This window comes from Meriones unguiculatus, chromosome 15 (genome assembly GCF_030254825.1).
Source record: "Meriones unguiculatus strain TT.TT164.6M chromosome 15, Bangor_MerUng_6.1, whole genome shotgun sequence".
Classification (NCBI taxonomy): domain Eukaryota; kingdom Metazoa; phylum Chordata; class Mammalia; order Rodentia; family Muridae; genus Meriones; species Meriones unguiculatus.
In genome coordinates this window covers 43576674-43592268 of record NC_083362.1, presented here as the reverse complement: position 1 = coordinate 43592268, position 15595 = coordinate 43576674, and the positions used below count along the sequence as shown (strand labels likewise).

General features: G+C 38.3%; 1 protein-coding gene and 1 pseudogene across 1 annotated transcript in view; one reads left to right on the top strand and one right to left on the bottom strand.

Moving 5' to 3' along the window:
- Positions 1 to 15595, top strand: part of Boll (boule homolog, RNA binding protein) — a 109299-nt gene that overhangs the window by 41207 nt on the left and 52497 nt on the right. The window contains exon 7 of the mRNA XM_021642346.2: positions 10838 to 10909. Within this exon, the coding sequence (XP_021498021.2) occupies positions 10838 to 10909 (72 nt within the window). The remainder of the gene's footprint in view (positions 1 to 10837; positions 10910 to 15595) is intronic.
- LOC110551643 (myosin regulatory light chain RLC-A-like) lies at positions 157 to 737 on the bottom strand (annotated as a pseudogene).

Genomic DNA, 15595 nt, shown 5'->3' with positions numbered 1-15595 from the left:
AGTTAAAAGACCTTACTTGCTAGTTGGGTAATGACAGAAAGTCCCATTTCCAGTCTGATTTATAAAGAGGTACATATGTCCCAAAGTACATATGGCTGAGAATAAATACAAAACAAGAAAGGCCAAAGGCGGTAAAGCTAGGACATGCAATGGGCTCTAGGAGAAAACTCTCAGAAATACTCCCAGAGGCAACAAAGAACATTTGGCTGGAATTTGAAGCTCTTCATTCGTCCTTGTCTTTTGCTCGTGCTTAAGTTTGCATGTGAACTCGATGTAGTTGAAGTTTCCCTTCTGGTTGATGGGGGCCTCCCTGTACATCATCCACTTCCTCATCTGTGAAGCAGCCACCCATGGTGGTCAGCAGCTCCCTCAGGGAGTCCTCCTGGATGGTGCCTATTGCTTCTTCATTAAAGCAAGGGAAGGTGTTTCTGATAACATCCTCAGGATCTGTGCCAGTCAGCTTCTCACCAAACATGGTGAGGAACATGGTGAAATTGTTGGGGCCTGGGGCCTCATTCATCATTGCATCCAGGTATTCATCAGTTGGATTTTTTCCCACTGAAGCAAGCATGTCATGCAAGTCCTCCTTGTCAATGAAGCCATCCCTGTTCTGGTCAATCATGTTGAAGTCCTTGGATCTGGGATTGGTCAAACATGGTGAACACATTAGATGTTGCGTGCTGAGAGTGCTTCTTGGTGGTCTTGCTCTTTGCCTTTTTGCTCCACATTGTGACAGTTAAATCCCTGCTCAGCTGCGACGATCAAGACTCCCCTGCGAAGCTCCTTCAGCAGATCCCCTACTTGTTAAAATAGTTTAAGAAGTATTAGCTGTAGATCTTTTGAAAGTCTGGTAGAATTCTGTGTGAATCCCATCTGGTTCTAAAATGTTTTTGTTGGAAAACTTTTTTATTATTATTTCAGTCTTGTCATTTTTCATAGGTCTTTTTTTTATTTATTTATTTTAACTTTTATTAATTACACTTTATTCATTTTGTATCCCCCCATATGCCCCTCCCTCCTCCCCTCCCGTTCCCACCCTCCCCCCTTTCTGCATGCATGCCCCTCCCCAAGTCCACTGATAGGGGAGGTCCTCCTCTCCTTCTTTCTGATCTTGAGTTTATCAGTTCTCATCAGAAGTGGCTGCATTATCTGGGTTGTAGGTTATCTCCATGAATAGTCCTTGATTGGAGTATGAGTCTCTGGGAAGTTCCCTGTGTTCAAATTTTCTTGTTCTGTTGCTCTCCTTGTGGAGTTCCTGTCCTCTCCAGCTCTTACTATTTCCTGCTTCTTACATAAAATTCCATTCACTCTGCCTGTCAGTTGGCCATCAGGCTCAGTATCTGTTTTCACAGTCTGCATGCCAGAGGCTTTCAGAGGCCCTCTGTAGCAGGTTCCTAGGTTGTTTCCTGTTTTCTTCTTCTGGCTTTCAGAGGCCCTCTGTAGCAGGTTCCTAGGTTGTTTCCTGTTTTCTTCTTCTGGCTTTCAGAGGCCCTCTGTAGCAGGTTCCTAGGTTGTTTCCTGTTTTCTTCTTCTTAGGATGTCCATCCTCTTTGCCTTTCAGGATGGGTATTGAACATTTTAGTTAGGGTCCTCTCTTTTGTTTAGTATGTTTAGATGTACAGATTTTAGTGGGTTTATTCTATGTTGTAAAGTAATCCACTTAAAAAATGGGGAACAGAGCTAAACAGAGAATGCTCTGTAGAGGAATATCGAATGGCAGAGAAACACTTAAAGAAATGCTCAACCTCATTAGCCATTAGGGAAATGCAAATCAAAACAACCCTGAGATTTCACCTTACACCCATCAGAATGGCCAAGATCAAAAACTCAAGTGACAACACATGCTGGAGAGGTTGTGGAGAAAGGGGAACCCTTCTCCACTGCTGGTGGGAGTGTAAACTGGTACAACCACTCTGGAAATCAATCTGGCGCTTTCTCAGACAACTAGGAATAGTGCTTCTTCAAGATCTAGCCATACCACTCCTAGGCATATACCCAAAAGAGGCTCAAGTACACAAAAAGGACATTTGCTCAACCATGTTTGTAGCAGCTTTATTTGTAATAGCCAGAAGCTGGAAACAGCCCAGATGCCCCTCAACTGAAGAATGGATGCAGAAACTGTGGTACATCTATACAATGGAGTATTACTCAGCAATGAAAAATAAGGAAATCATGAAATTTGCAGGTAAATGGTGGGACCTGGAAAGGATCATCCTGAGTGAGTTGTCCCAGAAGCAAAAAGACACACACGGTATATACTCACTCATATAAACATGTCACAGGTCTTTTTAGGTTGTTGATTTCTAGTTAGTTTAATTTGGGTGATTTGGCTCAATCTAGGAATTCATCTGTTTTAAAATTTGGTGGAGTACTGGTTTTTAAAGTAATCCTTTATGATATTCTGAATATCTTTGGTGTCTATTAAAATGTTTCCATGTTCATTTCTAGTTTATTGATTTGAGTCCTCTCTCACTTTCTTTGTTCTAACTGGGCCAGGAGTGTGTCAATTTTATTTTCTCAAAGAACCAGCTCTTAGATCACTTGATTCTTTGAATTATTTCTTTATTTGTATTTCATTAATTTCTGCTCTGATTTTTGTTATTGCCATTGACTGAGTTTGGATCTTGTTTTCCCTTTGGAGCTCCTCTCAAATATCCTGTTGTTGCCCTGTGTCATGGAGAGATCCAGCAGTTAGATGTTGGGGTGGGCCAACTCAAGGCTGTAGTTCTAGACCAGGTGGTAGCTGAAGTTGGTCATTTTGCCAGCTCTCCCTGACCCACACTACCAAGGGCAAGCTCTCCAGCACTGCGGCAGCTAGCTCACCCAGTGCTTCAGTCAACAAGGGTCAGGGCCATGTCTCTCTGGATCTTACACCCTCAGGACCAGCTCACTCAAACCTTCAACATCAGAACCAACTCTACTACTCTGCCCAGGCAAGGTGCAGAGCCCGTTCCCATGAGTGCTGCAGCCAATGAAGGATAAAACAGAAACAGGAAATCTTTTATTTCTTTCTTGATTTCTTCTTTGACCTATTCATCATTAAGTATTGAGATGTTTAATCTCCATGACTTTGTGTATTTGCTAGAGATTTGTTTGCTGTCAATTTTGTTTTATCAAATTGTGGTCAGCTAGGATACACAGAGTTATTTCAGCCTTTTTTAATTTAAATACTTGCTTTGTGACCCAGAATGTGGTCTGTTTTGTAGAAGCTTTTGTTTGCTGCTGAGTATAATATGGATTCTTCGGTGTTTAGATGGAATATTCTAAGAAGTCCATTTGATATGTGATGTATGTTGTCTGATATTACTAATTACTAATTTTGTGTGCAGATGACCAGATATTAAGAAAAGCAGAAAAATAAAATTACCTGCTGTTAATAGGTTCGTGTTAATCTGTGTCTTTAAATCATTATTACATTTTTTTAATGTGGCTCAGATGGTAGCGTTTTGTAGACCGTATTGTGTTCTTGATTACCTGTCTCTTTGATTATAATGTGGTGTCCTTTTTTATCTCTTCTAAGTAATTTTAGTTAGAAGTGTGATTTTTCAGATATTAGGAGAGCAACACTTGCTTGCATCCGGCCCTATTTGACTGGAATGGCATACTTTCACTCTAAGGTAGTGTCTATCTTTAAAGCTAAGATGTGCTTTGTGTATATAGCAGATAGATGGAGTTTATTTCTGATAGATGGAGTTTATTTCTTGATATGTTCAGCTAGCCAGAGTCTTTTGACTGAAGACTTTAAGGTCACTCATTGATCTTAAAAGCTATTGAAAACTTTTTTATTTATTTATTTCAAATTTTATTTTCTTTTTTTTATTTTTTTCATGTATTTTATTTTATTTTTTTCTTATTCGTTACATTTTATTAACTCTGTATACCAGCTGTATCCCGCTCCCTTATTCCCTCCCAATCCCACCCTCCCTCCCTCATCTCCACCCTGCCCCTTTCCAAGTCCACTGATGGAGGGGACCTCCTCCCCATTCATCTGACCCTGTTTTATCAGGTATCTTCAGGACTGGCTGCAAAGTCCTCTTCTGTGGCCTAACAGGACTGCTCTTCCCTTGGGGGGTGGGGAGGTCAAAGACCAGCCATTGAGTTCCTGTTAAAAATAGTCCTTGTTCCCCTTACTATGGGAAACCAATTGGTTACTGAGCTACCACGGGCTACATCCGAGCAGAGGTTCTAGGCTTTATCCATACATGGTCCTTAGTTCAATGTCAGTCTCAAAAAAGATCCCTGTGCCCAGATATATTTGGTCCTTGTGGAGCTCCTATCCTTTCCCCATCATACTAACTCCCCTTCTTTCATATGATTCCCTGTACTCTGCCAAAGGTTTGGTTATGAGTGTTAGTGTCTACTTTGAAACACTATGGTGGTCATTGTGTTGATTTTTGTGTTTGTGTACTTTGTGATTTACTAATATGACTTCATATTTCTTTCCACAGTCTCATTCCTCTCTTCACCAAAAAGTAATTGCTTCCTGTATTTTATTTAGGTATAATTTGATGGATAAAGATGGACCCCACCTTAGAGTAAAAGTATGTTCAAATAATTTGAAGAGTATTGGGATTAGCTCATTGAAAGTCTAGTAAAATTCTGTGCTGAAACCATCTGGTGCTGGGCTCTTTTGGAGGGTGAGGGGGACTTTTAATGACTGCTTCTATTTCCTTAGGAGTTATAGATCTATTTAAATTGTTTATCTGATCTTGATTTAAGTTTGGTAAGTGGTATCTATCAAGAAAATTGTCCACTTATTTTAAATTTTCCAATTTTATGGAGTACAGATTTTTTAAGTAAGACCTAAATGATTCTTTGGATTTCCTCAGTGTCTGTTGTTATGGCCCCTTTTTTACTTCTGATTTTGTTAGTTTGGATATTCTTTATCTCCCTTTCAGTTAGCTTGGATAAAGTTTTGTCTATTTTGTTGATTTTTCTCGAAGAACAAACCTCTTTGTTTCATTGATTGTTGGTATTTTTCTCTTTATTTCTATTTTATTTATTTCAGCCCTCAGTTTGATTATTTCTTGCCATCTACTCCTCTTGGGTGTGATTACTTTTTTTTGTTTATAAAACACAATCTATTCATTCATTTAGTTATGTTATTTAGTTATTTTCACCCATCAAAAATTTTTACTTTTTTGATAAAGGTGACACATCTCTGTTTAGTTGATTCTTAACTACTCTACAGTTGTTTTTACATTTATGAAGGATAATTTTTTAAAAATTGTATTTCCTAATAGTTTGTGACAAATAGTAATATCTATTTTGATTTAATATGTTTATATTGTATCACTAATCCTGCCAAACTTTCACTTATGATTTAGTATACCTTTATTTCTTTCTGGTTTTTTTTCAATATTTTTCTCTTCATTACTACAGTAGCAGTATTTCTTGTACAATAGTGACATGATAACACTATAATCTCTTTTATAGGAAAAGAAATAAGTTCAGGGATCACTGTAGGACTTTATAATATAGTGAGATGTCAATGCATGTAGGTGGCTTAAGAGAATTTTTTTTCACTTTTTCTATATTTTAATAATTTACATTAAGGAATTATTTTTACATTTCATTAGTTGCATCAAAAAAAAAGGTACAAGTACTCCACAGGGTACAGAGAGCTGTCAAATACTTTAGAATATTTACATGAGATGGAGAAATGTGAGTTTTGCATTTCGATGAGTTTGTGGTGTGGAGATTTATAACTCAGAGCTGAGAGCTGAGCTAACTATAGTCTACCACAGAGATTATTTGCACATTTTGTTTATTGCTGTTCTATTCATTTAGGCTTAAGGAAAGTGGAAGTTGTGAAATTTGTAGAAAAATAGACTAATTTAGAAATTATTATGGGAAGTAACCCAAACTCAGAAAGACAAATACCATATTTTCTCTCTTAAAAGTATCCTAGCTTCTAATTTATATATTTGTGTATTTGTGTGGGAATAAGTGTGAGTGTATATAATAATGCTAAAAAGGAGACCATGTAAAGAGAGAAGTTTTAAGCAAGGTAGTGAAAACAGCAATAAAAAAAAAACTGCAATAAGAAAATAGAAAGGAGATTGCTGAGGATGTAAGGGACTAGCAAAGATAGGTGGAAAGGTAGAAGAGGATTAGCCAAAGGAAATGTGTGAACAGTGAAGTGATGAAACCTAATACTTTGTATTTTAAATTTAAAATGCATAAATTTCAGCTAATTTAACAAAAGAGTTGAGTGAATTAATTTAAGATAAATTCATTTTCTAGAGTTACTATAGACTAGATTATTTTAGCATTTGGAATTAAATCCAGTGAATGTCAAAGATAAGAATTATTTGGTAATACATTCATCTATACTCTTGACTTCAGGCAGTGTGGTTCCTTTTGGTATACATTGTTCATTTAAAAGTGAAATAGGGCAGGGGGTTAATGGATCAACAGTTAAGAGTGGGTACTGCTTCTGCAGGAAACATGAGTTGGTTCCAAGAACCTTTGTTGGGTGGCTCACAACTTCCTGTAACTCCACCTCCAGGAGATCCAACACATTTTTCTGCATTCTGCAGGTACAATCACAGGCACACTTTTATACACATAACTAAGATAGTAAATCTCAGTAACTCTTTTGTGGGCTGGGGAGATGGCACAGTGAATAAAGCACTTGCCCTGAATTCACGCTGATTTTCACAACTGAGCCATGTTTGTAGCAGCTTTATTCATAATAGCAAGAACTGGGAAATAACTCAGATGCCCCTCCACTGAGGCATGGATGTAGAAATTGTGGTACATTTACGCAATGAAATACTACTCAGCAATTAAAAACAAGGAAATTGTGAAATTTGCAGGCAAATGGTGGGAACTAGAAAAGATCATCCTGAGTGAGGTATCCCAGAAGCAGAAAGACAGACATGGTATATACTCACTTATAAGTGGATATTAGACATACAATATAGGATAAACATACTAAAATCTTTACACCTAAAGAAGCTAAGCTAAGGTTCGGAGGACCTTGGGTAAGATGATCAATCCTCACCCAGAAAGGCAAACGGGACAGAAATCAGAAGAGGAAGAAAACAGGGAAGAGGACAGGAACTAACCACAAAAGGCCTTTGAAAGACTCTACCCAGCAGTATATCCAAGCAGATGCTGAGACTCATAACCAAACCTTGGGCAGAGTGCAAGGAATCTTATGAAAGAAGGGGGAGATAGAAAGACCTGGAGGGAACAATAACTCCACAAGGAGACCAACAGAGACTGATACTCCAACCAAGGACCATTCATGGAGATAACCTAGAACCCCTGCTCAGATGTACCCCTGGGCAGCTCAGTGTCCAAGTGGGTTCCCTAGTAAGGAGAACAAGGACTATCTCTGACATGAACTCAGTGGCTGGCTCTTTAATAACCTCCCCCTGAGAAGGGGAGCAGCCTTGCCAGGCCACAGAGGAAGACAATGCAGCCAGTCCTGATGAGACCTGATAGACTAGAATCAGATGGTAGGAGAAGAGGACCTCCCCTATCAGTAGACCTGGGGAGGGGAATGGGAGGAGATGAGGGAGGGAAGGTGGGGTTGGGAAGGAATAAGGGAGGGGGCTACAGCTGGGATACAAAGTGAATAAACTGTAATTAATATAAAAAATTAAAATTAAGAAAAAAAAGCTGGGCAGGCATAGTGATGACCTGCAATCACAGCACTTGACCAGCAAGAACAGGATCAATAGGACAAGCTGGCATGCTAGACTAACTGCAATCACCAAGCTTCTTGATTCAGCAAGAGACCCTAACTCAGTAAAATGGGAGCTCAAAGAAGGAGGACACACAACACCAACCTCTGGCCTCCACAGTTACATGCAGGCCACACACACATACACAAAAATATAATAGTGAATACTAAAATGTGTGGGTTTCGTGTGTAAACCCTCAGAAAACCTAGCACAAATTTTAATACTTTGTGCAATATCAACTTCATATGTAGTATGAAGTTTATTTTTATCCTCACTGTTATATAGAAAACAATGTAAATAATAAATTCTGGTAGTGAATAATGATAGTCCTGGTTGCGATGGCAAACTTGGTAAAGTAGCAGGTATTCTAGCAGGAAAAAAGAAGTGACCTTACTCATCTTCAACTTCTAAATTCTCGTCATCAGGTGCCAGAATTCTTAATGTGACAAGCTTAACATCAAATGGGAGTCTGTAGTATATGTAAAAATATTCTTTAGGATTAATTCTAGCTTCTTAGGTCCTCAGGTTTAAATTCTTGATATTGTAGGGCCTTTAAAGCACAACCCAAAATTCCAAGGGTATTGCAGTTTTTTCTATGATACTTGTTTTGCTGCTTTGTTGATACTTTTTTTATTAGTTACATTTTACTAACTCTGTATCCTAGCTGTATCCCCGCTCCCTCATCCCCTCCCAAGCCCTCCCTCATCTCCTCCCCACCCCTTTCCAAGTCCACTGATTGGGGAGGACCTCCTCACCTTTCATCTGACCCTGTTTTATCAGGTATCTTCAGTACTGGCTGCAAAGTCCTCCTCTGTGGCCTAACATGACTGCTCCTCCCTTGGGGGGTGGGAAGGTCAAAGAGCCAGTCATTGAGTTCCTGTCAGAAATAGTCCCTGTTCCCCTCACTATAGGAAACCAATTGGTTACTGAGCTACCACAGGCTTCATCCGAGCAAAGGTTTTAGGTTATATCCATACATGGTCCTTGGTGGAATGTCAGTCTCAGAAAAGATCCCTGTGCCCAGATATATTTGGTCCTTGTGGAGCTCATATCCTTTCCACGTCATACAAACTCCTCCTTCTTTCATATGATTCCCTGCACTCTGCCGAAGGTTTGGTTATGAGTCTTAGTATCTGCTTGATACACTGCTAGGTAGAGTCTTTCAGGGGCCCTCTGCGGTAGGCTCCTGTCCTGTTACTTGTTTTCTCCTATGTCCAGTGCACCTCCCATTTGTCTTTCTATGTGAAGATTGATCATCTTACCCCGGGTCCTCTTTCTTGTTTATCTTCTTTAGGTGTATAGATTTCATTATGTTTATCATATCTTATAGGACTATATGAGTGAGTATATACCATATGTGTCTTTCTCCTTCTGGGATACCTCACTCAGAATCCCACCATTTGCCTGCAAATTTCATGATTTCCTTGTTTTTGATTGCTGAGTAGTATTTCATTGTGTAAAAGTACCACAATTTCTGTATCCATTCCTCCGTTGAGGGACATCTGGGTTGTTTCCAGGTTCTGGCTATTACAAATAAAGCTACTACAAACATGGTTGAGCAAATGTCCTCGTTGTGTACTTGAGCAACTTTTGGGTATATGCCTAGGAGTGGTATAGCTGGATCTTGAGGAAGCACTATTGCTGATTGTCTGAGAAAGCGCCAGATTGACTTCCAAAGTGGTTGTACAAGTTTACATTCCTACCAGCAATGGAGGAGGGTTCCCCTTTCTCCACAACCTCTCCAGCTTGTGTTGTCACTTGAGTTATTCATCGATAACTTTTTAAATACCTTACTTATATCTGATACTCTGTAATCTTCACCAGCTGGCCCCGAGAGTCAAAGCCCATACCTCTCCTGAAACCACCACTCCAAAAAATGCAGTAGAGTCTGTGTCACATTAAACATATTCAGTCCCCCATGCATCCTTACAAGGATCAGCTCTAAGTGATGGTCTTTCCTGGATGGCCTCAACATTAGCTTGGAAAAGACACTGTGAACCTGAATTTCAAGATCTTAGCATTGGTCCCACCTGGGACCAAATCATTTCCTTGTTATATTATTCGGGGCATTGTAAAAGGGCTAAAAGTGTTTATTGCTTCTCCACAATTATGGCAGTCAAGCATATGTTCTGACAGAGCCAGATGTTCCTTAATGAGGCAGAATCACTTAATATGGTTAAAAAAGTGTTCTCCTATATTATTCTTTGTTCTGTTTGCTAAGAATTTTTATTATAAAAAGTCAATTTTAAATGTATTTTCTATATCTGGTGAGATGGTCATTTTTTCCTCCTTTAACCAATTAATCACAGTAAAATACACTGTTATTTTCTAGCTTTGATCTGTTCTGTGCTGTAATTTATTCGCATGCCAAATCTGAATTGTGCAAAACTATGATTCTTTTTCTTGACTTTGGGCCTGTGAACATTAAAACGAAGTAATAGTATACAACACCCCAAATTAGAAATTAAATTGTAATCACTATTATTAGTTTATTTTACCTATATTGAACTATAAATTACTTCTTTGTTAATTATTTGGTCTTAAGTAATCTATTTGAAAGCTTACTCAGTCACTTTTAATAAATAATACTTTAATTTTTTTCAGACACAGACCTATCACAAGTTTTGATTAACTCATTTAAATCTAAAATTACTAAAACAACATAATTTGATTGTACATCAAAAAATAATTATATTTTACTTTAATTAAATATATAATAATAGAATAGAATGTTGGTTCTAAGCAGTGGGAAAAACAACATACGATTATTCTTTTGATGGTAACCACTATTGTAAACATGACCTATTTCTGCTTTCTGCAGTAGAAAGAGGCCATGGCACTTGTTTGGGTGCCGTTTTTTTCTCATAGACCTATATTTTCATAATTTTTGGAGGTGGTAAGTTTCAAGAGTTAAAGAAATTTCACTGGTGTTGGTTTTAGTGTTACTGTTGAAATGAAGCCACATAGGAAAACTAATGACTTTAATAAGTAGATTTCAATAAAGTTAGTAATAATACCAACAAAAGGAAGAAAAACAATATTTTAATAAGTAACCAAAAGTTAACTTTGCTTAGGTAATAATTCAAGATAAAAATTTTATTTAAAGTTTTCCCTAAGACAAATTTTGTTTCTTCCCACAGTCACGTTCCATATCTAGTTCTCCTGTGATGGTAGCTCAGCCGGTTTACCAACAGCCTGCATATCACTACCAGGTGAGCACTGAGTTCATTAGAACCTCTGGACTGAGGGACCTGGGGAGATGGCTCAGTGGGAAGACTCCTACTGCTCAAAGACCTAAGCATGTGGCCATAACCCCATTGTTACAGGGACAGAGACAGCCAGGTCCTTGAGCTCACTTGCTGGCCAGTCTGCCTCAAAAAACTAAGAACAAGAGAAAGATACTTACCACAAGTCAACCTGTAGCACACATGTGTGCACACACATAGAACGCATACAATCTTTGCTAAGAAAGTAGCTCAATGGTAGAGTGCTTGCTTGTTAGTATGTAAGAAAAACAAGGCTTATTAGTTTTTTAAGAAGTCCAAATATTTTTATGTCATTTTCGGGTAAATTTCATTTTTTTATATGCAGAGATTAATTCAGAAAAGGCAGTTAAGTTTTTAAAGAGAATGAATTTATTTACTTCCTTTCAGCAAACGTAATAAATTCAGTTCTTTCCTGTTTAAAATTTATTCTAAGACTTCTTTGATTGGCCGGGATGTAGCTCAATGGTAGAATGCTCTCATAGCATCTGTAGTGCTCTGAGTTGCATTCCCAGCACCACAAAAAGAATCTTTAACCGTAATTCACAAAGTCAGCTATAGACACTAGGCTTTCTGTGTTACTTTTAATTTGTGGTTATTACATTTAATACAGTATATATTAAAATAAGCAATATAGTGTGATATAATAACTATTCTGGTAGCCTCCTTTAGTTAATCAAGGGAAATTGGAAATAATAGAACTATGATGTATTGTGAGACCATTTTTTAAATTTTTTTCAAGTTTTTCAACCTGTGATCTATAATATTGGTATATAAAGTCACATTTTCTTACTTCTGGAGTAGTAGAAAAACTATTACTATTTTTTCTTTTTGAACTTTTAAAGTACACTCATATGAAATGTGGAAGGTTTATGGTAAAATTGAGCGATAGCATTCTTTCTTATCGTATGTTAGGCCCTGAATTTTATTGCTAATAATGTGAAAAGAAGGAAGAGAAAGAGGGGTGAGGCATGGAAAAAGGTCAACAAAAGGAAAGAGAAGAGAAAAGGCAGAGGATGTTGCTCAGTTGGTAGAGTGATTGCCTAGTACACATGAAGCCCTGCTTCTATCCTCAACACCACTGCGTTGGACCCAGACATGTAATCACTGCACTTGGGAGATGGAGACAGGTGGCTCAGAAGTTCAAGAATCTTCTTGGCTATATAGACAGTGGAGGCCAGTCTGAGCTATATGAGATCCTGTCTCCCAAAAGAAAAAGAAATAGTTGTAATTCATTGTTTATAATCCTTTCCTATTAGATTTTCAGTTATATTATTCTATGTCTGAGTGTTTTGCATGAATTTATGTGTACCACATGTGTTCATCCGTGCCCTTAGAGGCCAAAAAAGGGAAATCAGATCCCCTGGACCTGGACAGTTACCGACAGTTGTGAGCCACTATGTGGGTCCTGGAAATGAAACGTCTGAAGGAGAAGAAAGTGCTCGTAACCACCGAACTATCCCTCCTTTCCCCTATTGTTAGACTTACTTTTTAATTACATTTTAATTAATCTTATTTCTAATTGTATTATGCTAATAAACTAAGATATTTTGTCCACTAACAAAAAATGAAAGTAAATTAATGGCATTTATTTAAAATATATTTATAGAGTGACTTTTTCTGAACCACCATGGACGTTCAGCTGAGACTCTAAAGGCAGATCATTAGGCCACCACATCATTTAAAATAACCGGCCAAATATTGTGAAACCACTTCTGAAACTCTTAGTTTGCTACCCACCTGTATCACATGTAAAAGGAATCTAAGATTATGGGAGAATAGTATCAAAGATCTGTTAGGATTATGGCATTTCCATGTCTCTTCAACCAAGGACCTCAGAGAATGACTACAGGAATTTAGAATCTATCTTCTGAGTCCTTGGGGATGTTGGTACTTTGGGCCTTGATCTTCTAAGAAACGTCAAAAGAGCGTGTTGATGGAGCCCGGGAAGAATTCTGTAGTGGGAACCTATTGGAACAAAGGCTCATGTTTCCTCAAAGCAACTTGTGAACCTGAAAGAAGAAAACTCTTCCCAAAAAACTTATGGATGACCAGTTAAGGATTTGTGCAAAGAGAATGTGACCTATGGTCAGAAGTTCCTAACAATATCATCAAAAAACATAGTAAGGTTTCGTACCATACAGCTGGTATTTGGAATCAGCCAAACTCCAAAACAGTAATCTGCCCTCAGTGAAATAAATCCAAGGACAAGAAAAAAAACAACATAGTGCTGTTAAAGTACTAAAAGTGAGAAAGAATAAAGTTGGGGTTTGCTTATATCTGAGTCCAGCTCCTTAATTAATTAATTATTGATATGGCTCACTTGACATTTCAAATGTAATTTTATAAACTTTACTATAATTTAATTTTATACTTTTTCGTCTGACTTTATGTTTGACACTAATTATAAATTAAAGGTGAAGATTGATGGTTTTATCAGTTTCTGTTCTTCAAAGCAGATGATACATGACTTAATTAGTAGGTACATGAGGTAAGTGCTTGTTTACTGAGCCACTTTCCTAGCACAGGTGTGAGAAACTTCACCTCAGTTCTTATGTATGATTAGCCACAGACTAATCATACATGAACATTCTAAGTATCTCAACAGAAAGGATACAGAAAATTAAAACCTCCAGCCAATGACTTGGCCACATATTCACAAATCCCAATAAAGGCGCATAAGACATCCAAAGAAGCATGGCAAAATGGCTCCTCCAAAAGTTGAACACTCCACAGTAATGGATTCTAATGATAGTCAAATGAATGGCATCTTAAATAATGAATTCAAAGGAAAGATTAAAGACTGATAATGAAACCAGGAGCAGTGGTGCACACCTGTAATCCCAGCAGGCGCAGATCTTTGTGAGTTCCAGGCCAGCCTGGTCTACAAAGTGAGTCCAGGACAGCCAATGCTATACAGAGAAACCCTGTCTCAAAAAACAAAAAAAGACTGATCAGTGAGGAGCTGGAGTGATGTCTTAGCAGTTAAAAGCACCTGCTTCTTTTACAAATGATCTGGGTTCAGTTCCTGTTAACCACTTTGGGTAGCTCAACCCTACCTGTAACTCCAGTTCCAGGAGAGTCAATGCTTCCTTCTGGCCTCCACAGGCAGTTCACACATGTGTACATAGAAGCAAGTAGGCACACATACACATTTTTAATAATGATCAATAAAATCAAAGACATAAACACTGAGTGAACTCAAAGATTAGAAATGACGAATGAAATAAAGATACCAATGAAGACTATGAAAGAAGAATTGAATGAAACAAAGAAGGAAAATCAATTAAAATTTCAAAAATTAAAGGCTCAATAATTCAAATGAAAGTTTACTTGAACCCTCATAGCAGGTTGAATGTAGTGAAACATAATATCAGAACTTGAAGACAATATAGACAAATTTAAAAGTACAAACAGAACATACAGGGAATGACCAAATTACAAACCATAGCAATAAAAAAGAAGGGCAATTGCTATTTTTAATAAATGTATTGTTATTAATTCTTTGAAATTTTTATGCATTGTATTTTAATCATATTCCCCTCACCCCTCATCTCTTCTCATATACATACCCCAACCCCTTTATCCCTGCCACCTCCTTAATTTGTGTTCTCTTCTTCCACCTTCCCCCCCGCCCTTAACCCACTGAGTCATATTTGTGCTGTTTATTTACCCATGGATGTGGAACCATCCACTGGCATGTGGACGATCTACTAGGAGCCATACACTTAACGATAAAAAGGCTCTCTGTCCCCCAGAAGCCATGGACTCTCAAAAGCTCCTCTCCTGAGCTCCTCCCAACTCCATGCTGCAATGTTGACTGGCTTACTCTTGTGACAACCACAGCTGCTGTGAATTCATGAGTGCCAGTGGTCCTGTCACATCCAGGAGACCGTTTTGCCCCAGTCATTCCAACCTCTGGCTCTTAGAAGCTTTTCATACCCTTCTTCTGTGATAGTCTCTGAGCCTTGGAAGGGGATAGATACAGATGTCCCATTTGTATGTGAGCATGCTACTGAGACTCATTCTCTGCACTTGAATCAGTTGTGAGTTTCTCTGTTAACCACTGCCCAGCGCCAAAAAAAAAAAAAAAAAAAAAAAAATCAGAGCTGAACTAATCTGTATGTAGAAAGAAATTGGAAGGCAGTTTGATATGATGTTCACTTAGCAGAATAATGATAGGTCCACTCTGGGGTCCTGTGAGTGAACTCCTCAGCCATTTACTGTACCTCCAGATATACCGAAAGTGGGTGTATGGATTAGTGTTAGCTGTCAACATGACACAACCTGGAATAACCTGGAAAGAGCCTTAGTGAACAATTGTCTAAATCGTGGCCTATAGGTGTTTCTGCAGACAAATGTTCTGGTTGTTACTTGATGTGGGAAGACCCATACCGTTGCGGGGCAGCACTACTCCCTGGCCCTGATCAGCTGAAAGAGGAGATGCCGCTGAACAAGTGAATAATGAAAACCTAGCCACGAGGGTAAAGGCTGACAGCTGAGCTGCCGTTTACACCTGCTGCAGGGAGAAAAGTCAGTTCTTTCCCATAGAGGAACACCAGACATATCAGCCACATGTACAGGAGGAGTTGACCAACTTAAAATGGACTCCAAAGATTTTTTTTATGTGTGTAG